General features: G+C 48.2%; 2 protein-coding genes across 6 annotated transcripts in view; one reads left to right on the plus strand and one right to left on the minus strand.

Annotated features, from left to right (window-relative positions):
- DNAJC7 (DnaJ (Hsp40) homolog, subfamily C, member 7) overlaps window positions 1–17,723 on the plus strand; it is a 53,487-nt gene extending 35,764 nt beyond the window's left edge. For 2 of the 3 annotated variants that reach the window (XM_011929738.1, XM_011929740.1), the window contains exons 6-14: window positions 3,793–3,911; window positions 4,623–4,776; window positions 5,598–5,762; window positions 6,590–6,681; window positions 11,097–11,170; window positions 12,184–12,330; window positions 12,568–12,720; window positions 16,863–16,925; window positions 17,388–17,723. In XM_011929738.1, coding sequence (XP_011785128.1) covers window positions 3,793–3,911; window positions 4,623–4,776; window positions 5,598–5,762; window positions 6,590–6,681; window positions 11,097–11,170; window positions 12,184–12,330; window positions 12,568–12,720; window positions 16,863–16,925; window positions 17,388–17,425 — 1,005 coding nt within the window. In that variant the 3' untranslated portion in view covers window positions 17,426–17,723. The remainder of the gene's footprint in view (window positions 1–3,792; window positions 3,912–4,622; window positions 4,777–5,597; window positions 5,763–6,589; window positions 6,682–11,096; window positions 11,171–12,183; window positions 12,331–12,567; window positions 12,721–16,862; window positions 16,926–17,387) is intronic. The other variant, XM_011929741.1, reaches the window with a different exon arrangement.
- Window positions 17,724–20,170: 2,447 nt separating this feature from the next.
- The window catches only part of CNP (2',3'-cyclic nucleotide 3' phosphodiesterase), a 7,988-nt gene continuing 3,933 nt past the window's right edge, over window positions 20,171–24,225 (minus strand). For all 3 annotated transcript variants that reach the window (XM_011929743.1, XM_011929742.1, XM_011929744.1), the window contains 2 exons: window positions 22,413–22,552; window positions 20,171–20,718 (listed from right to left, as the gene is read on the minus strand). In XM_011929743.1, the coding sequence (XP_011785133.1) occupies window positions 20,269–20,718; window positions 22,413–22,552 (590 nt within the window). In that variant the 3' untranslated portion in view covers window positions 20,171–20,268. The remainder of the gene's footprint in view (window positions 20,719–22,412; window positions 22,553–24,225) is intronic.

Below are 24,225 nucleotides of genomic sequence, written 5' to 3' on the forward strand. Positions count from 1 at the left end.
AAAAAAAAAAAAAAAAAGAACAAAAATGGGAGAGGCCCCTTTTACATTTTTGAATAGTGTGCTTAACCTGTCGTCCCCTTCTTTTTGGCATTAGACTGTCTTTAGATGTTAGACTGTGTGGTAGTTCTTGAAAATTTACATGTCAAAGGGGTAGACATCTGAAATGTGAGAAAGGTATAAAAGTTCTAGATACCTTTCTTTCTCTCTTTTTTTTTAGATGGAGTTTCGCTCTTGTTGCCCAGGCTGGAGTACAGTGGCGCGATCTTGGCTCACTGCAACCTCCGCCTCCCAGGTTCAAGCGAGTAGCTGGGATTACAGGCATGCGCCACCATGCCCGGCTAATTTTGTATTTTTTTAGTAGAGATGGGGTTTCTCCATGTTGGTCAGGCTGGTCTCGTACTTCCAACCTCAGGTGATCCACCCGCCTTGGCCTCCCAAAGTGCTGGGATTACAGGCATGAGCCACTGCGCCTGGCCAAAAGTTCTAGATATCTTTCTAGACCTCGCAGTTATTATACTTTATCTATATAACTCCTTTCTTTAGCTGGTGCTTGGATATAGTTTTCACTTGAGTTTCTGAAAGGGAGGTAGATAACCCCCAAAAGGTTAAAAACCACTGATCAGGAGAGATTTTCTGCTTCACTTAAGTTTGTGACTACTGTCCAAAGAACAAAGTTGTCACTTCATATGTGGGAATTTGCTCAGTGCTTTTTGGAGCATGTGCTCAGTAAATGTTTGATAAGCAGGTACATTAAGAATCATTCACATTCACTGATAGTCTTTTATTTGGTAATGTATATATCTGATTAGCTTCTGCATAGTCCCAGCAGTAACTTATTAGCATCCCTCTTCTGTCCATTGGTTTTAATAACCACAGTTGTCTTTGTAGTGTAATTCGTAAGTTTGTTTTGTTTGGCGTGTGTGTGTTTGGAAAGCAGTTCTGCCTACTGTCACGTTTTCTGAGGTTTACATAGGCAAAAGCTTTGTCTTGAGAGGCAGTCTTTTGGGTTTCTTTTCTCTCTTGCCTACTCTGGAGCCAGAATCCTGAGTTTGTGACAGAATCCTCTGTTTGTGACATCCCAGCCCCCCCACTGTAGCTCATGGTGATGTCACAAATGAAGAATTATGATCCTGGCAGGGGAAACAGATGAACTTGGAAGAAACAAAAGATCTTCTTTGCCTGCAGCTGTCCCTAGTCATGGGGAGGTGGGGGTGGGAAGTGAGGCGCTGATGAGCCCCATGATGAGCAGGACCAGCTCTGCACAAAACGGGGTCCTTGTGAAGGCAGCGGGGTGTGGCTGCTGACATTTTGACTGACTTCTTCCTGCCCCCTCATTCCTTTTCCATCTGAGGGGGGCAGGACAGTTAGCACAACTCTACCTGTGTAATGCTTAAGTTTTCATATTGTCCTTAGAACTTTCAGGACATGTCGAGCGCGGTGGCTCATGTCTGTAATCCCAGCACTTTGGGAGGCCAAGGCGGGCGGATCACCTGAGGTCGGGAGTATGAGACCAGCCTGACCAACATGGAGAAATCCTGTCTTTACTAAAACTACAAAAAATTAGCCAGGCATGGTGGTGCATGTCTATAATCCCAGCTACTCTAGGGGCGAAGGCAGGGGAATTGCTTGAATCCAGGAGGCAGAGGTTGCAGTGAGCTGAGATCATGCCACTGCACTGCAGCCTGGGCAACAAGAACGAAACTCCATCTCAAAAAAAAAAAAAAACTTTCAGGACAGTAACCCGTGCCACCGAAGAAGAGGCATTCCTGTCACTGCTGTGTGACACTGCAGAAAGTCTTCTCAGTGAACAGCTGGTAAGCTGGTAGAGTTTACTGACTTGCTCTGTTTTAAATTTCAGTTTTCGAATCGGTGCTATTCATGGTTCAAAAACTAGAAAGTATTGCCAGGTGCAGTGGCTCATGCCTGTAATCCCAGCACTTTGGGAGGCCAAGGCAGGAGGATCACTTTAGGCCAGGAGTTTGAGACCAGCCTAGGCAACTTATTGAGACCCTGTCTCTACAGATAATTTTAAAAATTAGCTGAGTATGGTGACATGTGCCTGCAGTCCAAACTACTCGTGAGGCTGAGGCAGGAGAATCACTGGAGCCTGGGAGGTCAAGGCCGCAGTGAGCTATGATTGCGCCACTAATACTCCAGCCTGAACAGCAGAGCAAGACCCCATCCCAAAAACAAAAACAAACAAAAGTTAGAAAGTATGAAAAATATTTAGTGACGAGTGTCCCCTCCAACTTGTCCTCTCTTCGCCCAGTTCTCACTCCCCTAAGCTAACCACTGTTCTTATGTCTTCTATTTTCTTCTGTAGTTTTGTTGTACATATATAAAATAAAGATCCTGGATTTTCTTTTTTTTTTTTTTTTTTTGAGACGGAGTCTCGCTCTGTCGCCCGGGCTGGAGTGCAGTGGCCGGACCTCAGCTCACTGCAAGCTCCGCCTCCCTGGTTCATGCCATTCTCCTGCCTCAGCCTCCCGAGTAGCTGGGACTACAGGCGCCCGCCACCTCGCCCGGCTAGTTTTTTGTATTTTTAGTAGAGACGGGGTTTCACCGTGTTAGCCAGGATGGTCTCGATCTCCTGACCTCGTGATCCACCCGTCTTGGCCTCCCAAAGTGCTGGGATTACAGGCTTGAGCCACCGCGCCCGGCCAGATCCTGGATTTTCTACCTTTACTTAGCATGAAAGATGTATGCTTTTTGGCAGTTCTGCACCTTAAAAAAAATTACTGAATAGCTCTTGGAACTCTCCATATTAGTACATGAAGAGCTTCTTCATTTTATTTTAGAACTACATTGTATTCCATTATATTCATGTCCCATATTATCTAACCAGTCTCCTGTTGATGGAATTTGAATTTTTCTGCTTGTAAATTTTCAGAGTTTATCTCTTCCTGATCCCCACGGCCAGATTCTTAGAGGGAATAGGTGTCCTTTAACACCACATTTCTCCTTTGGTTCATTTATTCTTGGAGTGAATGTGATTCAGCAAGGCTCTCCCAGGAATAAATAGCAGCTAAACCAAAACTGAAAGCTCAGAGGACAAACTAGTAAAAAGATGGTTTATGAGGCTGAAAGAGTAAATTAATCCCCACCTTTTTGTGTGTGTGAGAGCTCCTTGGCTTGTGGTTTGTATAGTGGCATGTTGGGAATAGTAATCTGATGTAGCCTATTTAGAACCATTTAAAATAACTATTTTAAGGCTGGGTGTGATGGCTCACGCCTGTAATCCCAGCACTTTGGGAGGCTGAGGAGGGCAGATCACGAGGTCAGGAGATCAAGACCATCTTGGTTAACATCGTGAAACCCTGTCTTTACTAAAAATACAAAAAAAAAATTAGCTCGGCATGGTGGCAGGCACCTGTAGTCCCAGCTACTCGGGAGGCTGAGGCAGAATGGTGTGAACCCGGGAGGCGGAGATTGCCGTGATCCGAGATCGCGCCACTGCACTCCAGCCTGGGCAACAGAGCGAGACTCTGTCTCCAAAAAAAAAAGTTATAATATTGCCTATTTCATAAAATTGTTGTTGTGAGGACTAAATGGGTTCATATATAAAGGCACCCAGTAAATGTTCACTGTCCTCATTATCCCCTGGAATCTTTGCTCTCCTCATTTCAGTGCATTTATTTAATGAATTAGGTATGTTTTTAAACTTTGATATTACTTAATAGTAGACCCAAAGACTTCTTTGAGCTTTGAGTCTGTTTCCTGTGACTAAACTGAAGTGAAGATGCTTCTGGAGTCCCTGATGAAGAGCCTTATTTGTTTTCTTCTTCCCCACAGGTTGTTTTCTGCATGGACCGTGCCCTAGAATTTGCCCCTGCCTGCCATCGCTTCAAAATCCTCAAGGCAGAATGTTTAGCAATGCTGGGTCGTTATCCAGAAGCACAGTCTGTGGCTAGGTATGCAGTCAGGCCAGTTGGGCATTAAAATGCCAGATACCATTGGTCTGATGGTGTCCGGCAGCTTCACCGTATCCGGCAGGATATGGTCCCCAGAGCAGGCCAGCTACCGCTGATGAGACCCTCTTAAGACTTCAAGTCAAAGATTAGACCAGCTTTGAAAACCCATAGGGTATACAGGAGTATAGTAGTATAGCAGGTACTTGAGCTATATATGAAAGAACAGATTGCGTTGTGGGAGTTTTTTGTGGTTTTTGTTTGTTTGTTTAAGGTAGTACTTTTCCTCCTACTCCACTGGTTGGCAAACTTTCTGCAAAGGGCCAGATTTTATAGCCTTTGCAGGCCATAGGGTCTCTGTTGCAACTAACTCAACTCTGCCATTGCAGTGCAAAGGCTGCCCTAGATAATAGATGAACCAATAGGTGTGGCTGTTTCAATAGAGTTTTATTTACAAAAACCAGTGGCAGAAAGGATATGGCCCTGTGGGCTGTAGTTTCTAGTTTAATGAGGATTGTAAGACACAAGATGTGTGTTAAAGATAATTACAGGTAGTTTATTTGGGGAAAGTTTGGGAACAGTTCTTGGGAATCTGTATACCTTTGGATATTTTGAATGCTAGACACATGGTCAAGGAAAAAACTGGCCACAATGGTAGTAATGGTGGGGACATTCTAAAGCACAGCTCAGTGTGCCCTTTTCTGACTATTGCAGTGACATTCTACGAATGGATTCCACCAATGCAGATGCTCTGTATGTACGAGGTCTTTGCCTTTATTATGAAGATTGTATTGAGAAGGCAGTTCAGTTTTTCGTACAGGCTCTCAGGATGGCTCCTGACCACGAGAAAGCCTGCATTGCCTGCAGAGTAAGTTCTAGTCACCACACCTAACTGGGAAAGAAAGCTTCCTTTTGGGACCTTTAAGATGGCTAGAGGGGAAGGTTTTAGAATCGCAAGGAATGTCATAGTCTTTCCTCCTGCTTTGCAAGCATGCTTGGTCTTTATTAGAAATGGTTTTAGGACTACTTTTATTTACCTAAAGGTAAATTCGATCATATAGGGTTGGCTGCTTTTAATATCTAAGAAGGTTTTGTTTTGTTTTTCCCCTCAGTGAAGATAGATAGTAATACTTGCCCTGGGAAGTGGAGGCAGACCCAGTAACATAGGTCTTTTTGGTAACTCTTGGTTTTTCCTGTCCACTCTATAGAAAGCTCAAATGAGCAACAGATAGCCCAGATTGGGGGTTGGCAGGGCTCTGTGATGCTTAGCTACCATAAGCCAAGAACTTGAAAATAGACTCTGGCGGCCGGGCGCGGTGGCTCAAGCCTGTAATCCCAGCACTTTGGGAGGCCGAGGCGGGCGGATCACGAGGTCAGGAGATCGAGACCATCCTGGCTAACACGGTGAAACCCCGTCTCTACTAAAAAAATACAAAAAACTAGCCGGGCGAGGTGGCGGCGTCTGTAGTCCCAGCTACTCGGGAGGCTGAGGCAGGAGAATGGCGTGAACCAGGGAGGCAGAGCTTGCAGTGAGCTGAGATCTGGCCACTGCACTCCAGCCTGGGCGACAGAGTGAGACTCCGTCTCAAAAAAAAAAAAAAAAAAAAAAAAAGAAACTCTGGCTTCTCTGTGCAAGTGGTCTGAGGCTTTGTGGATATGAACTGATCTTCCCCTTGCTTTTTTCTGTAGAATGCCAAAGCACTCAAAGCAAAGAAAGAAGATGGGAATAAAGCATTTAAGGAAGGAAATTACAAACTAGCATATGAACTGTACACAGAAGCCCTGGGGATAGACCCCAACAATATAAAAACAAATGCTAAACTCTACTGTAATCGGGGTACGGTTAATTCCAAGGTAAGCTCTTGATCTAGATCTTGGGGCCTGTAGATATATTTTTAAGGGACATCAAAAGGTCTTGGGAAATCTGCCCAATGAGGGTGAGCAAGATGAAAGAGGAAAAGTTGTTATGGTTAATAGCTTGTTAGGAACTCCCTTCGAAGAGGCAAGCTTTTGTCATCTGCATGGAATTTGAGGGCAGTTGGACAATTTGCAAGGATATTCTCACCTGTTCTTTAAGGTCCCTTTCCTCCAGTAAGAGAATGGCTAGGGGCTGTGGGATAATCTTAAGCAGCTACTGTTGCTTTTTTGTTGTTGTTTTGCTTATGCAAGTGATCATTTATTTTTTAGGAGTGATTTGGAGGAAGAGTGTGAGGCAAGCTTGTTGTTTTTCTCCAGTGTAACTGATGGTCACCATGCATGGTTGAAAATGGCCTGAGTGCTTTTGTGGCCCTACACAACATGAGAAACAAAAAGTAGACTCCTTGCCCTTGCAGAATTCTAGCAGTTAAAAATCAGAGTGATTTCTGATCCCTCTAGGTGGCCTCTGGAATAAAGGAGGGCAGGAACCAGCCTTGCTATGTCCATGTTTTCACTGGGCACTAACATGGTATGGTAAAGGTAGTTTATCCTTGAAGACAAATGTGCCTGTCTTGTATCATATACAAGAGAAATCAGTTTTGAAGTTGCTGTCCATAGTCCTGGTGTCAAAGAACTAAAACTTAATATGACATTTAGGGGGCCAGCATGACTGATCCTCTTAGAGTTTTGAAGCCATGCTCACAGCTTCTGAGCTCCCTCAGTCACCAAAGATGTGAAGTATGATTGCTCTCTCTCTCCTGAAGCTTAGGAAACTAGATGATGCAATAGAAGACTGCACAAATGCAGTGAAGCTTGATGACACTTACATAAAAGCCTACTTGAGAAGAGCTCAGTGGTAAGTGCCTCTGGTGGGTGGGGGGAAGTGGGAGTTGCCGCTGGCCTCAGGGGAATTGCCTTGTGGATGACGAAGCAGACCCAGAGATGTTGTGAGGTCATTTGGTCCTTCCCCCTGCCTCTAGGTGGGATTGTTCCAGCCCTAGACTATCTTTATAGACCTCCAGCGGAGGAGATTGCACAAGCTCCCTCAGTCTCCCATGCCTGTGTCTAACGCCCCTCACGGTCAGTAAGTTTCCTCTGATGCCTGACCCAAATGCCTTTTGTTAAAGTTTAAATCCGTTTCCTTTGGAGATTTTATTTTGTGTTGTACACTTATGCTCTAACTTGGCACAGTGCTTGACACATAGGTGCTCACTGAGTAAATGTTTTGTTGAATGAATGTATGGTGCTTGGAAGAGAAAGTAACTCTTAGAGACAGTTTTGAGTTGTATTTCATGCTGTTTGTTCTGGGTGAGGGAAGACAGTCTTAGAGTTGGAAGAGATGTAATCCGGCTCAGCCTCCCAGGATAAAGGAACTTCCTTTCGAAATACCCTGGATGGCTACTCTCTGCTTGAATGTTTTGAGTGGAGGGCACTCTGTGTCTGACAGGGTGATTATAAGCCAGGATGTGCCTACCTCTAATGCTCAGATTTGCGCCAGAGTCAGGGTGCTCCCTGGAATAGTTGCTCCACTTACTCTTAGACCCGCCAGCTGATTTTCTCCAGATAGGAACAGGGCTAGGAGAAACCTTTCTGAGAAATCCACCTCTTCTGATTTCAGATGATTCTCTAGGTGGAGAAGAACTTCCCGTCTTTAAAGTTCTTTAAAGAAGACGTATTTGTTGTATACTAATCCTCCAGCACCTGCTCCACTCCTTATAAAATGTCACATCCAAAGAACAGATGCTGTCACTGACGCCTGATGAGCCAGTAGTTTAAGCTTCCTTGGCTCATCAGTGGTACAGAATATCTCATGGACTACCTCCCACTTAGTTTTCTCAAAATTATCTCAATTAAAATAGGAAAACTGCTGCTGTGTGTGATGCTTTTTTTTTTAAAGTGAATTTCTAAGTCAATGACTAAGTCTGTCCAACAGAAACATACATGGAATTATAACTTCTGAGACCGACTGTCAGTCATTCCATCTTTGCAAACCACTGGCACACAGAAGCAGAAGCTTTGGAAGACAAAAAGAGCACCCTTTGATTCAGCCAAAGACTGACTTTAACAGATGCAAAATGCTATATACATGAAGGTGTTTACTGCAATTTCATCTATAATAGCAAAAAAAAAAAAAAAAAGGCATGGGGAGAATCACCTACATGTCCAGTGGGGGGGGGGCGGTGGCTAGATACTTGATACTGTATCGACTTAGTGGAATGCTCTGTATATGGAATGCCAGGGGATGGAAGGAGAAGAGAAAAATTATTTTGTTTTGTTTTTTTGGGACGGAGTCTGGCTATGTCGCTCAGACTGGAGTGCAGTGGCACCATCTTGGCTCACTGCAACCTCCACCTCCTGAGTTCAAGCGAGTTTCCTGCTTCAACCTCCGAAGTAGCTGGGATTACCGGCACATGCCACCACACCCAGCTAATTTTTGTATTTTTAGTGGAGACGGTGTTTCATCATGTTGGCCAGGCTGTTCTCAAACTCCTGATTGCAAGTGATCTGCCTGTCTTGGCCTCCCAAAATTCTGGAATTACAGGCAGACATGAGCCACCACGCCCGGCCTTTTTTTTTTTTTTTTTTTTTTCAAAGCAAGCTCCCAGCCCACACCATAGAAAATTCTTGATTTGCTTGGAGGATAATTGGATGGAGGATTATTTTCTTCTTTGTTTATGTGCAAGAAACAAAAATAAGGAATTGGTTTGATCAGACAACTTCTTATCTTTGTGGTAGAAACAGAACTGCCCTTCTTGGAGTGGCTCTGCCTCTGAGATCACTACAGGGGAGACAGCATGCCCTGTTCAGCTGGCTGAGTATTTGGCAACAATCTCCTGAAGCAGCTGGAATTGACAAGAAGTACTGGAGATTAGCTCAGGCCAAATTCTTACCTCTGGCCTGACCACTGCTGCAGCCTGCCTCAACTTACCCTAAAGTTGGGGAGATGCCACCCGCACATCTTTGCTACACATGCCATCATGAACTAGAGTTCACCCTTCCTCCCTAAAGCCCTATTTACTTTTCTACTTCAACTTTATTTTATTTTATTTTTTTTTTTTTTGAGACGGAGTCTGGCTCTGTCACCCAGGCTGGAGTGCAGTGGCCAGATCTCAGCTCACTGCAAGCTCCGCCTCCTGGGTTTATGCCATTCACCTGCCTCAGCCTCCCGAGTAGCTGGGACTACAGGCGCCCACCACCTCGCCCGGCTAGTTTTTTGTATTTTTTTTAGTAGAGACGGAGTTTCAACGTGTTAGCCAGGATGGTCTCGATCTCCTGACCTTGTGATCCGCCCATCTCAGCCTCCCAAAGTGCTAGGATTACAGGCTTGAGCCACCGCGCTCGGCCTCTACTTCAACTTTAAAACAAAATTAAAATGTGAGGATATCCCTGAGTTTTAAAAAGCATGAAGTAAAAATGCAAATTGGTATAGTTTGTTTAATACATTACATATAGACCTAAAGAAAGTTCATCAGGGTTAATCATTTGTTACACCATTCTATACCCAGGGCTATCAGCTATCAGTTTTCCTTTTTTTTTTTTTAAATTCAGGATCCAGCTCTGTCACCCAGTCTGGAGTGCAGTATCAAAGTATCAATTTTCTCTTACTTCAAATTATATTACATTTTATTCTGTAAATTGATTCTGAACTCCTAATGTAATATTTATGTCCTGTGTTTGCAGGTCATTGGTTTTTTTAAAGTCATAAATCAAAATGGTACCAGAAAATCAAATATGCCAAAGATGTTGGGCCTCTCTTTTGCCAGCCACATTGGTAGCACTCTCCTGCCCTGGCCTCCAAGCTGGTGGGGATCTGTGATATTTGTGAAAATGGGCTTGTGCCGGGCACGGTGGCTCACGCCTGTAATCCCAGCACTTTGGGAGGCCAAGGCAGGCAGATCACGAGGTCCGGAGTTCGAGACCAGCCTGGCCAACATGATGAAACCCCATGTCTACTGAAAATACAAAAAATTAGCTGGGCATGGTGGCACACGCCTGAAATCCTAGCTCCTCAGGAGGCTGAGGCAGGATAATCACTTGAACCCCGGAGGTAGAGGTTGCAGTGAGTGGAGATCGTGCCATTGCACTCCAGCCTGGGTAACAGAGCAAGACTCCATCTCAAAAAAAGAGAGAGAGAAAGAAACTGGGCTTGGGTGGTAGCAGTGTAAGAAACTGAATCTCTTGTTCAGCAGCTAGCTGTACTGCATGATCACTTCCCCTTCCCCAGCTGACAGTGGCTGTCTCTGGAACTCCTACCACAGCCGTTAATTGGTAGGCCAGCCTTGGTGCCAGTGATTTTATCTGGGCATGAAAAATGCCATTTGCTTCTGTGGAAGAGACACTTAAAAGATCTGGCAGTTGGCCAGGCACGGTGGCTCACATCTGTAATCCCAACACTCTGGGAGGCCGACACAGGCAGATCACAAGGTCTACTAAAAAAAATACAAAAAATTAGCCGGGCATGGTGGCGGGTGCCTGTAGTCCCAGCTTTCGGGAGGCTGAGGCAGGAGAATGGCATGAACCTGGGAGGCGGAGCTTGCAGTGAGCCGATATCGCACCACTGCACTCCAGCCTCAGTGACAGAGCAAGACTCCATCTCAACAACAATAACAAAAAAGATCTGGCAATCATCCTATCAAGCTTGATTCCTCCAATCTTGGGCCAAGGGCCCCTCCTTTCTTTTGTGCTACCGAAATAAAAGCCAACCTGTGTTTAGAATTCCCTTTTCTCTCTCGTTCACCTACGTCTCTCATTGATTGGTCTTAGTGGAGGGATTTGCCAGCAGCCACCACGTTGAACTTGATCCTTTTAGTGACTCACTAATCCCACTTCTACTCTGGATTGTAGCTAGTCCTGCATGTTTATGGCACTATAGGTTTCAAAGCTCTTTCATACCCATTTATTCACTAGATAATTTTTCTCTTGTGTGTTTCAACCCAAAGTAATCAAGTAGATCCCTTCACATTGCCTTTTCTAAGGCAGTCCAGTACCTCTTAGGTGGCTCTGTGTCAGAAGGAACTTTTTCCTCTTGATTACTTTCTGCTCAAAGCTGAACATCACTTTGCTGGTGGGTGCAAGTGCCATGCGGCCTTTATTTCCTCGAGGACTTGATAGCTAATTTTCTTTCACTGCTAGATTAAGGGCTCCTGTTTCAGAAGCATCTTACCAAAAGTGTGTGTCTCTTGCTTGAGCCATGCCTCTTGCCTTAGAGTGATCCTGAGAACCATTGCTGTTTATGTCTGAGTGCTATATTGCCTTGTATTTCCTTCTCAGTTACATGGACACAGAACAGTATGAAGAAGCAGTACGAGACTATGAAAAAGTGTATCAGACGGAGAAAACGAAAGGTAAGTTTAAAAGCATTTGTTTTTCAGGGAACTGTGTGGAATTCTTTGTAGGCCATAAGTCTGTACACAAGGTAGTTTGATTCAGGGATAAGGGATGTACCTAGAACTTATTTGATCACCAGCCAGAAAGAAGTGAACCAAGGCTGGGCATGGTGGCTCATGCCTGTAATCCCAGCACTTTGGGAGGCTGAGGCAGGCGGATCACTTGAGATCAGGAGTTTGAGACCAGCCTGGCCAACATGGCGAAACCCCGTCTCTACTAAAAATACAAAAATTAGCAGGTATGGTGGTACACGCCTGTAATCCCAGCTACTCAGGAGGCTGGGGCACAAGAATTCTTTGAACCTGGGAGGCGGAGGTTGCAGTGAGCTAAGATTGCTTAACTATACTCCAGCCTGGGCGACAGAGTGAGACTTCATCTCAAAACAAAAAGTGAACAGAGATCCTGGGTTGAGGCATGAGGCACCTGTTTTCTGGTTCCAGATCCTCCCTGTCGTTTTCATTTCCTTTTTTGTGTGGTGAGGCTAAAGTAAGGAACCTAAGTCTAGGTAGATTTTCTTTTTTCTTTTTTTTTTAAGACAGAGTCCGGCTCTGTCACCCAGGCTGGAGTGCAATGGTGTGATCATAGCTAACTACTACAACCTTTGCCTCCCAGGTTCAAACAATTCTCCTGCCTCAGCCTCCCGAATAACTAGGATTACAGGCACATGGCGCCACGCCTGGCTAATTTTTTGTATTTTTAGTAGGGATGGGGTTTCACCACGTTGGACAGGCTAGTCTCAAACTCTTGACTTCGGGTGATCCGCCCGCCTTGGCCTCCCAAAGTGCTGGGATTACAGGCATGAGCCACTGTGCCTGTCTGAGTAGATTGTTTTCTAATCTCCAGAAGAAAGCACTGTAAAAGTCCCTGGCATGGTTAACAAGGCCTGTAACTCCCAGGCAGCTGGGCTGAGACCCGGTGAGGGAAACACCAGAGTCAGATTTGTCCACTGATGCCAGATGTCTTCCTCTAGAACACAAACAGCTCCTAAAGAATGCACAGCTGGAACTGAAGAAAAGTAAGAGGAAAGATTACTACAAGATTCTGGGAGTGGACAAGAATGCCTCTGAGGACGAAATCAAGAAAGCTTATCGGAAACGGGCCTTGATGCACCATCCAGGTAGAGTAGGTGGGGGCAGTGGGCTCAGTGGGAAGAACCTGCAGGGCAGGCCAACTGCCAGACTTGGTCCAGAGGTGACACCTTGGAGAGGTTCTTCACCTGAGAATAAGGTGTTGCAGACTCCAAATTTTGGGAAATGCCAAATTCCAAAATCAGACATAAAGTGGCTTTTCTCTTAAATTTTGTTTTCTTGAAACTTTGATTTCCTCTGAGTTGTTATTTTACTCCCCACTTTAGATCGGCATAGTGGAGCCAGTGCTGAGGTTCAGAAGGAGGAGGAGAAGAAGTTCAAGGAAGTTGGAGAGGCCTTTACTATCCTCTCTGATCCCAAGAAAAAGACTCGCTATGACAGTGGACAGGACCTAGATGAGGAGGGCATGAATATGGGTGGTGAGTTGGCTGGGGCAGCCTGGGATGAATTTGACAGCTGCAGAATGTTCGAATTTTTTCCAAAGATGCTCCAGAGGGAGAGTCTGTTTGGGCCAAATCTGATCCCTGGTCCAAACAGTAATAGACATGGAGTCAAACAAATGCAGTCAAGTGTGGCAGGTTCACAGTGTGCAGTGAGCTCTGAGGAGGCGAGCGCTAGTAAGGGAAGGCTTGGAAGTGCAGAAAAGCATGGCCCCATGGCTCCAGCCTGTAATCCCAGCAATTTGGGAGGCCGAGGCGAGCAGATCACTTGAGATCAGGAGTTCAAGACCAGCCTGACCAACATGGTGAAACCCTGTCTCTACTAAAAATACAAAAATTAGGCTGGGTGTGGTGGCTCATGCTTGTAATCCTACCACTTTGGGAGGCCAAAGCCGGTGGATCACCAGAGGTCAGGAGTTTGAGACCAGCCTGGTCAACATGGTGAAACTTTGTCTCTACTAAAACACAAAAATTAGCCAGGTGTGGTGGCAGGCGCCTGTAATCCCAGCTACTCGGGAAGCCGAGGCATGAGAATCACTTGAACCCTGGAGGCAGAGGTTGCAGTGAGCTGAGATCGTGCCACTGTGCTCCAGCCTGAGCAACAGAGCAAGACTTTGTCTCAATTTAAAAAAATAAGAAAGAAAGAAAAAAGAAAAATTAGCCAGGTGTGGTGGTGCATGCCTGTAATCCCAGCTACTTGAGTCTGGGAGGTGGAGGTTGCAGTGAGCCAAGATGGCACCACTGCATTCCAGGCTGGGCAACAGAGTGAGACTCCATCCCTCCCCCCGAAAAAAGCAAAGCGTGACCCCTTTGGGGATCTGCAGGGGGTTCGGTCTAGGAAAATAAAGGGGTAGGGTGCTACAGGCAAGTGGTGGTGGAAGGCCAGCAAGTAGCTGGATCAGAGCTCAGCGGCCATGAGGGCTGTACGTGGTAAGGAATATGGGCATTTTCCTATTATCTGGAAGTTCTTCTTTACCCACTGCAAAGTGTATGCTGACATTTATGTGTGTCATACATTCCTATAAACACTCACAGATTTTAATTTCCCAAAAGACTTAGCATGATATAAAGCACAGCTATTGTCAATATTGTTGCTCACTGTGGGCTGTCAGAGATAAGAAGTCCTGACCTGTGAGCCGGGCACAGTGGCTCACGCCTGTAATCCCAGCATTTTGGGAGGCCAAGGCGGGTGGATCACCTGAGCTCAGGAGTTCGAGACCACCCTGGGCAACATATAAAATACCAAAAAAATTGTACTCTCTACTAAAATACAAAAAATATAGCTGAGCATAGTGGCGCATGCCAGAGGTCCAAGCTACTCAGGAAACTGAAGCACAAAAATCTCTTGAGCCCGGGAGGCAGAGGTTGCAGTGAGCCGACATTGCGCCACTGTAGTCCAGCTTGGGCTACAGAGTGAGACTCCCTCTCAAAAATAAATTAATTAATTCAGTCAGTCAGTCAGTCTTCACTATAAGTTGTCTGCCCAAAAATTTGCCAGGCATGGTGGCTCACGCCTGTAATCCCAACACTTTGAAAGAACCAGACAGGCAGATCACAAGGTCAAGAGATCGAGACCAACCTGCCCAACATGGTGAAACCCCATCTCTACTAAAAATACAAAAATTAGCTGGGCGTGGTGTCGCACGCCTGTAGTCCCAGCTACTTGGGAGGCTGAGACAGGAGAATCGCTTGAACCCAGGAGACGGAGGCTGCAGTGAGCCGAGATTGCGCCGTTGGGCTGGACTGCACTCCAGCCTGGTGACAGAGCAAGACTCGTCTCAAAAAAAAGAGGCCCTGACCTGTGAACAGTGCACAGACCTACCATCTCTTCCACTAAGAAAATCTCGGCTCACTGCAACCTCTGCCTCCCGGGTTCAAGCAGTTCTCCTGCCTCAGCCTCCTGAGTAGATGGGATTACAGACACCGACTCCCATGCCTAGCTAATTTTTGCATTTTTAGTAGAGATGGGGTTTCACCATGTTGGCCAGGCTGGTCTTGAACTCCTGACCACAAGTGATCTGCTGGCCTTGGCCTCCGAAAGTGCTAGGATTACAGGCGTGAGCCACTGTGCCTGGCCTTCTATTGCAATTTATTTATTTGTTTATTTTTGTTTTTTTTTTTTTTTATGTTTTTGAGACAGGGTCTCACTCTGTCGCTCAGGCTGGAGTGCAGTGGTGCAATCTCAGCTCACGGCAATCTCCACCTCCCAGGTTCAAGAAATTCTCCTACCTCAGCTTCCTGAGTGGCTGGGATTACAGGCACCTGCCACCACACCTGGCTAATTTTTATATTTTTAGTAGAGATGGGGTTTCACCACATTGGCCAGGCTGGTCTCAAACTCCTGACCTCATGTGATCCGCCCACCTTGGCCTCCCAAAGTGTTGGGATGACAGGTGTGAGCCACCGCGCCCGGCCAGAATCTAAAATAAGAACGATGGTGCTATATAGATAATGCTGAGTCCTCTCCAGTTCGGTGTGGGGGGATTTGTGTTTAATAAACCTAGGTTCACCATAATAAACATGTTCCTCTGCCCAGCAGTTAAGAAGAGCTATCAGCAGTCAAAAGCTAGTGAAGAGTTTTTGTTTTGTTTTGTTTTGAGACGGAGTCTCGTTCTGTTGCACGGGCTGGAGTGCAGTGGCACAATCTCGGCTCACTGCAAGCTCTGCTTCCCAGGTTCACGCCATTCTCCTGCCTCAGCCTCCTGAGTAGCTGGGACTACAGGTGCCCACCACCACGCCTGGCTAATTTTTTGGGTTTTAGTAGAGACAGGGTTTCACTTTGTTAGTCAGGATGATCTCGATCTTCTGACTTCTGTGATCCGCCCGCTTTGGACTTCCAAAGTGTTGGGATTACAGGTGTGAACCACCGCGCCCGGCCGTGAAGAGTTTTAAATAGGGGCACTGTGGACCAGATTTTGGCTCTGGAAATATATTTGTGATAGAGGTGAGGAGGTGGTGGTTGGAGGGTGTAAGGAGGATGGAGATGGAAGGAAGACAAAAGGTAGGAAAGGATAGGAGGGCACAGTCGGGGAGTTAGTGGTGGACTCAGCAGGAGCTGGTTGCTATTCAGATGTGTTGGGGAGAGTGACAGGCATAGCTGACTCTTGGGGTCATTCACTAAGCAGGGGAGGCCCAGGAAGATACGCAGCTGCAAGCAGAGAAACTCATTCTGGGCACAAGGTGGCTGTGGGATCACCTGGTGGGGATCAGTCCTTCTGTGTAGCTTGGGAAGTCAGTCAGGGCCATCAGACATGCTGTGGCCTCGCAAAAGTGCACAGTCAGCCAGGAGCTGGATTTTCCAGTTCTGCTGCTTTCACTGCCATGTGATCGTGGGCAACTTACTTGAACTACCTACATATGTTTTGTTGCGTATTAGTTGGGAATGATACCCTGACAAATCATTACTAGGATTAACTAATGTAATGTATGCAAAGTACCCAGTACCTTGCACCTAGTAGGTGTTTTTGTTGGTTTGTTGTTGTTGTTATTGAAACAAAGTCTTGCTCTGTCACCCAGGTTGGGGTGCAGTGTTGTGATCATAGCTTACTGCAGTCTCGAACTCCTGGGCTCAAGCAATCCTCCCACCTCAAGATTCGCAAAGCGCTGGGATTATAAGTGTGAGCTACCATGCCCAGCTAATAAACCCTAGCTTTTTTTCTAGCCTAGAGTCTACAGAGTAAAAGACATGGAATCAAATACAGTAAATCCTAGATCTTGTTCTTATATTTATTTTTGGTAACATTTCAGTGACACATTTTATCCTTTTTAGTAGCCGCTCCAGCATTATAGGGAGACAGAATATGGGGAAAGTCTTGTGTAAGTGCAAATGGCATTCCATTTGTTGAGAAAACAGCCCAGCAAAGCAAGCTGAAGCAGAGAAAGCTTTCCTTTGGGGCAGCACTTGGAAGGAGAAGGGAACATGTCCTAGGAGTGGGATCAGGTAGCATGTTTGCACGGGGTGGGGCAGCTTGGTTCACCTGCAGTCTGAAGTGTTGGGAAAGGAGGGAGTGAGACTCTCCAGGAAAGCTTTGGAGATCTGTTCTCAGTGTCATCAGTTCTCTTCAAACATTTCTAATTTTTCACCTTTTCTTCCCTTCCATGTTACTTGCCTTGCTCTACAGATTTTGATCCAAACAATATCTTCAAGGCTTTCTTCGGCGGTCCTGGCGGCTTCAGCTTTGAAGGTAGGTAGGCCTGCTGTTCCTGGGAGTTCCCAGATCACAGGCCAACACACTCACTGCCACTTAGGCAGCTCTTCGGGAGTCAGAGGGGCCATGAGAGGGGGCGGCTGAATTCTCATCTAACATGGCATCTATCCACTCGGCTGTTGCTAAGGATGAAGACAGGAGGGCACCCCTTGCCTTGGGACCTTTAGCCACTGCATCTCTGCAGGGTCAAGGGGCATCTCTGACTGCCTACCACCGAGGCTTCTCTGCAGGAGCAAAGGTGTTTAGAAGCTGCCCACGTATAATATGGTCACCTACTCCCTCTTGCACCCCAAAACAGCCTGAGCTGTTTGATACCCACAGAGTTTCTCTCTGCGTTTGAGTTTGAAGCAACCCTTGAAGACTTTTCCATAATCAGAGCAAAGTGATCTTCCCTAGAAAATCCAGAGCCAACTACCAAGCCCTTCTTTTCTCTTTCAGCATCTGGTCCAGGGAGTTTCTTTTTTCAATTTGGCTAATGAAGGGCAACCACCCAGAACCCAGAAAATGCAGATTCACTCAGTTTAATCTTGAATGTGGAAACAGTTCACCTCCTCCCTTCATCACGTCTCCATGTACTTAGAGCAGTTTTGTTTTCTCAGTTGGATGCCCTGTGTCTCTGTGAGTGGGGTGGAGCAAAGGGAACCAATGCCGAAGACCACGGGCAGGGGAGGGAGGCGGGGTGGACGGGGAGGCAGCTTGTGAATTTTTGTTTTACTGTTTAACTTTATTAAAAAAGAAAAAAAGAAGAGAATAAAATGTTTTGACCCTTTCTGGCCCTTTGCTCTGGCATCTGCTTTGTCTCCATAGTCTGTGAGCCAGAGCTGAGGCCGACCTGGACTTCGGGTGCAGCAAGCTGCCACAGGTGGGCTGTGGGCACCAAGCCTAGTGGCAGGTGGGGCACTCTGCCTCTCCCAGACCTGTCCAGCATGTGAGTGCTAGGCAGGCCCTGGCTGTGCCGCTGGGCCCAGCCTGACATCAGTCACGGAGAAGCGAGTTCAGAAAGCATGCTCACTTTACGGTGGGGCCCCAGAAATCACTAGAAGCTGTGTGCGTCTAAAGCTCAGGTGGGTACTGACCTAGACAGGGCAGTTTACTTACAAAGGCTCTCACAGTTCCTGTTGCAGTGTGGGTTTGAGGGAGATGGTAGACAGAGATAAAACCCTGCCTCCTGACCCCGAGACCTGTTTGAAGTGGGACAGGTGGCTCCAGAGCTCTGGTCTGGCCACTCACTATTTTTAGCAAAAACCCCTGGCCTTCTCTGCTCCCTTTCTGCATGCAGGAGACACGCTGCTCACGGATGCAGCGGCATGCACCATGCTGTCCTGTCAAGCATGGTGTTCAACGTAAGTAGCCTTCCCAGGAGCTCTAGACAGAGACTTGAAGCTCTAGCTGAAGCTCAGAGATGGCCAGGGACAGGCCTTGACCTAGAAAGGTAACTTAGGATTTCTCTTCATCTGAGCTCCTGCCCCTTTCTTTCAAGTCTTCCCCGGCTGGTGCCTTAGCCATGGTGAAATGATGCCTAAGTCAGGCCTGGGAAGTTTCCCTTGTGGCTGACTAGGCCTCTGATGGCCTGGAAGGGACTCAAATGTTAGGTCTTCCCTGGTGCTTGAAGTTGCAGTGACCTACAGGTGGCCTTCCCTAGAGAACTGGGAGAAACCCATACCAGGAGCTTCAGGTCTTACTGAGAGCTTTCTGATCCAGTGGGCTGAGGACACCTGTGGGCCTGGTGCCCTGGTTAATGGGGGATGAGAGGCTTTTGTGCCCCATGTCCCTCCTACCCAGCCAACCCCCACCTTCTGTATGAGTCTCAGGCCAGCCTCTGCTTTCTGCCTCCTCATGAAAGCCAACACTGTTCAGCTGCCCAACCTCACCACAGCTGTGCCCGGCCAGCAGAGGGGAGACAGGACCGATGGCCCCAAGCTGTGGGACAAAGCCAGTCCTAATACATGCAGCCCTAGGGAAGACTGAGCTGGGCACAGAAGGGTAAGAGAGATTGCACACAGCTAGGATTAACATGATTTATTTCATTATCAGTCTTACAAGTTGCTGAGGTTGGGCAAAGCCAGGATAGTAACTTAAATCCAAAGTACTTTTGTTGAGTGACAACCTGATTAGCAAGGCCCTGTTACTAAACAGAGGGCAGTGGAGGGCACCCCAGGAACCACAGCACATAGACCAGTGTTAGAAACCCCTTCCCAGAAGCAACCGGTGGGACTTGGCCCTTACCAGCCAGGGGTCTACTCCATTGGCTCTTGGTGCCCACCAGCCCCCGTTAGAGGAGACCCAGAGGCCTCCAGAGGCACCATGGAGGCAGAACGGGCTGGGTAGAGAGCAGGACTGGAGCTTCCTCACCAGGGTGCTGCCTCTGGCCTCCATCTCCCCATCTACACAGCAGAGTCACGCCACTGGAAAGGACGGCCAGTCCAGCCCCTTCCTGGAGTGAGGCCCCCAGCCAGCGGGGATGTGGCGGCTGCTTAACTGTTCTGCTTTCTTCCCTAGTTATCAAACTGTTACCTAGTTACGGTGTACGGGGAGGGGGCAGGGACTTAGGACCAAAGGTGGGAGGTAAGCTCCTTTTTCTACCCTGGTAAATAGCCCCAGCCTTCTTGGGGCTATGCTGATTAAGAAATGGGATCACTCGGGAGAATGGCTTGAGCCCAGGAGTTCGAGGCTGCAGTGAGCCATGATCACACCACTGCACTCCAGCTTGGGAGACAGCAGGACCCTGGCTCTGAAAACAAAGAAAGAAAAAGACAAGGAGATGGAATCAAAGCCCAGAGGTCCTCCCTTTCTCAAAGCCACCACTAGTTCTCTGTGACCATGGAAAACTACCCTCAGCCCCATTGCCTTTTGCCTCTGGTCAGTGGGTTTTGCGGGGTTCTGAGGTGTCTCCCCACTCGCCCAGCTCTGGGCAGAGCGGCTGGGCTGGGGCTGAGCTAACCAGAACCTGGAAGTAGGGCTGGGGGTTCTGGCTGTGGCCCCATTCCTGGCTTGGTCCAGCCTCGTTAGCTTTGGTCCAGGTTCCTGAATGGTGCCTCCCCGCCCACCTTGTGTTGGGAGTGTGAGCATTAGAGGGGAAGAGGGCGGACAGGAAGGGAGGGTCAGTTATTTTACAAGTTTTTAAAAAGTTACAGGTAAGTTAACTTTGAGTAAAAAAAAAAAAAAAAAAAAATAAAATTGACACATGGCTTCTGACCTCTGGACCTAAACCCAGAGGAAAAAAAAAAAAAAAAAAAAATCGCAAAACAAGGATCAAGCAGAGGGCACATTTCCCTCTCCTCCCCTTCCCTTCTAGGGGCATACGTGGTGGTGAGAACACTCATATGATGGTGCAGGACGGCAAGGCGCCCCCCTTCCGGCTGCCTTGCGTGGACACGGGTTTGCCTTTTCCGTAGTACCCCGTGAAGATGGCCCTGACCTCCATGTTCTTGGCCAGGTTCAGCATCCAGCGCCCATTGCCCAAGGAATAGAGCTTGCCCCGGCTTAGCTCGCCCACCTCCTCGCCTCGGCTGCCCCCCTTCTCCTGCCGTAGAATCTCTAAGAGGTCAAGGCCCGTCTGCACGGCCTCTACGTCAGCTGCACAGCCGAGGGTGATGTGGGCGCGGCTCCCCCGCGGCAGGTTGTCAGTGGGTGACAGCTTGTCCACATCACTCGGCCACAACTGCAGCTGCTGCTCACTCAACTCCACCCGGGCCCCAGTCGTCTTGGGTGTCACAAAGAGGGCAGAGATGCTCAGTGTGAAGGCCTTGGAGTAAGATTTCTTTACCACCTGGGGAGAGTGAGAAAGAGGGGCCCAAGCTGGAGATGGTGGGCCCTTGAGGAACAGCTGACCCGGGGGGGGGGTCCCTCCTGGAGAAGAGGAGGGGAAGTCTAACAGAAGTGAGCACAGCTGAGCAGGGGTCGGGTATAGGCCCAGCATCCGCTAACACCTGCGGCACGTACCTTCCCCGGGTGCTCCAGGCTCAAGTGAGAAACGCAAAGGCACTCAGACAGGGCCACATGGGGAGAGCCGGACTTCCTGAGGGAGCCCAGCTCCCTGCACACTTGCTTCCGGCCTCAGCAGGCTGGCTGACCTCTCGGTGCCTTGGCTTCGTCACCCATAAAACAGGGAGAACCAGAGCCTACTTCAGAGTTAATGTGGTTATGGGAGTGACTAGGTGAAGAGCCCACAAGGGTGTGCACGCACACAGCAGCTGCCACTGGTTGGCACTGCTCAGCTTCCCCTGGCCAAGCAGCGCCCTGGAGGGCAGGGTGAGGTCAGACTTGCCCTTGATGGAAACCTGCTCTTACACTTTGGTTCCCATCTGATAAGTCTGCTTCTATCTGATTCTTTGAGAAAGCCCATCCCATCTTAGCATAAAAGCTTTTCTGGCCGGGCACGGTGGCTCAAGCTTGTAATCCCAGCACTTTGGGAGGCCGAGACGGGCAGATCACGAGGTCAGGAGATTGAGACCATCCTGGCTAACACGGTGAAACCCCGTCTCTACTAAAAATACAAAAAATGAGCTGGGCCAGGTGGCGGGCGCCTGTAGTCCCAGCTACCTGGGAGGCTGAGGCAGGGGAATGGTGTAAACCCGGGAGGCGGAGCTTGCAGTGAGCTGAGATCCGGCCACTGCACTCCAGCCTGGGCGACAGAGCGAGACTCCGTCTCAAAAAAAAAAAAAAAAAAGCTTTTCTATTTTTGCTCACGATCCCTTGTCCCAACAGTGTCTGGCATGAAATGGGTACTTAATAAATGCTAAATGAAGGTATGGTTAGGGATGGCAGCTCAGCTGTTACATATTCATTCCACTATGCTAGGGTGTTGGAACCACAGGGGTCAACGAAACCTAAAAATGCCCTCAGGGAGCTTCCATTTGGAAGGACACTCCAGTGAACAGACAAATGATTGTGCTAATAACCTAGGCAGAGAAGTGGGAGAGTGGACTTGAGGGTGGACACTTGGAGGCTGGAGACTGTGCGGATCTGGGCGACATGCCTGGCATTCAGGGATCACTGTCAGTGGCTGTGTGGGTGTAAGGTGCCAGCTGTGTGGCGCAGAAAGGTCTCATACCCATTAGCCAATAAGCTTCACTATCGTATGAAACTCCCTCACTCTGGGGCCAGGCCAGACCTCAGACCTGGGGACCTCAGTGCACCAGGCTCCCTGGTGGTGAGGGACTCCTAGTCTTTGGAAGGTAAAACAGGCTCAGAGAGGCCAGAGCAGGAGCCCACTGCAGACCAGCATTCTCCATGAATCTGCAGAAGGCGGAGGTCCTTGGGGGCAGGCTCCTTAGAACCTGCGGCTGAGGTCTATGCAACTATGCCTGGGGACAGGGGAGCTAGGAGGAGGAGATGCCATTTTTCTTGAGCTGCCATCTGGTTTTGGTCCCTGCCTGGCACCGGTACCTATCTCCAGAAGATGCCGCAGCCCCTTCTCCTGCAACCTCCCACCTCCCCCATGTGTCCCTGGGGAAGACTCACATCTTGTTGAGCATACTCCTCCGCCCCGGGAGCCTTCCCGTAGTCACAAAACTTGGTTGTGCAGTGCAGCACGCCTGGGGGTCTCTTTCCAAAGTAGGTGACCAAGTCCATCTTCTCCCTGGGCTCATCCCCAGGGACAACTGCCAGGAGAAAAAGGGTGCAGTCAGGGCAGGGGAGCAGGGGCATACCATCACCCGCCACCAGGACCACAGAGGCCCAGCGCAAAACACTCGGACGCTAAGCATCACCTCTCCAGCAACCCACTACAGCTCATTCATTTGTTAGGTGGTCAAACTAATGGCAACTTTAGAGCAATAAAAAGTTAAAATGCTCAGGCCGGGTGCAGTGGCTCACACCTGTAATCCCAGCACTTTGGGAGGCCGAGGTGGGCGGATCACGAGGTCAGGAGTTCAAGACCAGCCTGGCCAAGATGGTGAAACCCTGTCTACTAAAAATACAAAGAAATTAGCCGGGTGTGGTGGTGGGTGCCTGTAATCCCAGCTACTTGGGAGGCTGAGGTAGAGAACTGCTTGAACCCAGGAGGCAGAGGATGCAGTGAGCTGAGATCGCGCCACTGCACTCCAGCCTGGGTGACAGAGCAAGACTCCATCTCAAAAAAAAAAAAAGTTAAAATTCTCTGGCTTTACATTGTATAGATCTTTCCATCTCTTCCCCAAACTCTAAGGCATTTGTAACAGAGGCAGGCAGTACAGGCCAAGGGAATCTAAGATTTACTAGCACCACATCTCAAAGTGTAAGCAAGTCATGGGAAGTGGGGTGGAAAGAAAACAGGGCTGGGAACAATGTGGTACGGTGGAAACAGCCAGAACACAGTGAACATCTCAGCCCTGCTGCACACCAGCCATCGGCCTGGGGCAAGTGACCAACCCTATCTATCAATCCAGCACAACCGTTAGGGTGACCATACACCCTAGTGTTCCCAGGACAACCAGGGAACTATCAGTAGTGACCCATTTCACTCAGGGGCCCATCTGGACAGTCACAACGTCACCATCAGTTTAATACACACCTTGCAGGCCGGTTTGGGGGATGAGAGCCTATGGGGGCCCTCCTGGTACAGGAAGGGTCTTGGGCTATAATGGGGTGACATTATGGGGCTGGAAGACACAAAGGGGAGTGGATTATCTGTGATTTTCATTTCCAGACTCCACACCTGTGGCTGTCTTTGGAGTCACTCGCTTTTTCCTGTTACATTCTGAATGTAACATTCTGTTACATTCTGTTACATTCCTGTTACATTCTGTTACATTCTCATGGGGTATATGACATCCTCATACACCCCATGAGGATGTCTTGCCCTCCAGAGGGGAGGAAGGCCTCTCCTGAGAGCAGCCTTGCTGGTCTATTACATTTCTCCTGCTGTAACCCTGGGCAGAAAAAGATTCCAGTTTTCCTTTACAAATAAAATAGGCTGGACACGGTGGCTAGCGCCTGTAATCCCGGCAACTTGGGAGGCCGAGGTGGGTGGATCACTTGAGGTCAGGCGTTTGAGACCAGCCTGGCCAACATGGTGAAACCCTGTCTCTACTAAAAATTTATAAATTAGCGAAGCATGGTGGCGGGTACCTGTATTCCTAGCTACTTGGGTGGCTGAGGCAGGAGGACTGCTTTAACCCGGGAGATGGAGGTTGCAGTAAGCTGAATTGCCCCACTGCACTCCAGCCTGGGCAGCCAAATGAGACTGTCTCAAAATAAATTAAAAAATAAGGCCGGGCGCAGTGGCTCAAGCCTGTAATCCCAGCACTTTGGGAGGCCGAGACGGGCGGATCATGAGGTCAGGAGATCGAGACCA

The sequence above is a fragment of the Colobus angolensis genome, unplaced genomic scaffold, assembly GCF_000951035.1.
Source record: "Colobus angolensis palliatus isolate OR3802 unplaced genomic scaffold, Cang.pa_1.0 Scaffold83, whole genome shotgun sequence".
Lineage (NCBI taxonomy): Eukaryota > Metazoa > Chordata > Mammalia > Primates > Cercopithecidae > Colobus > Colobus angolensis.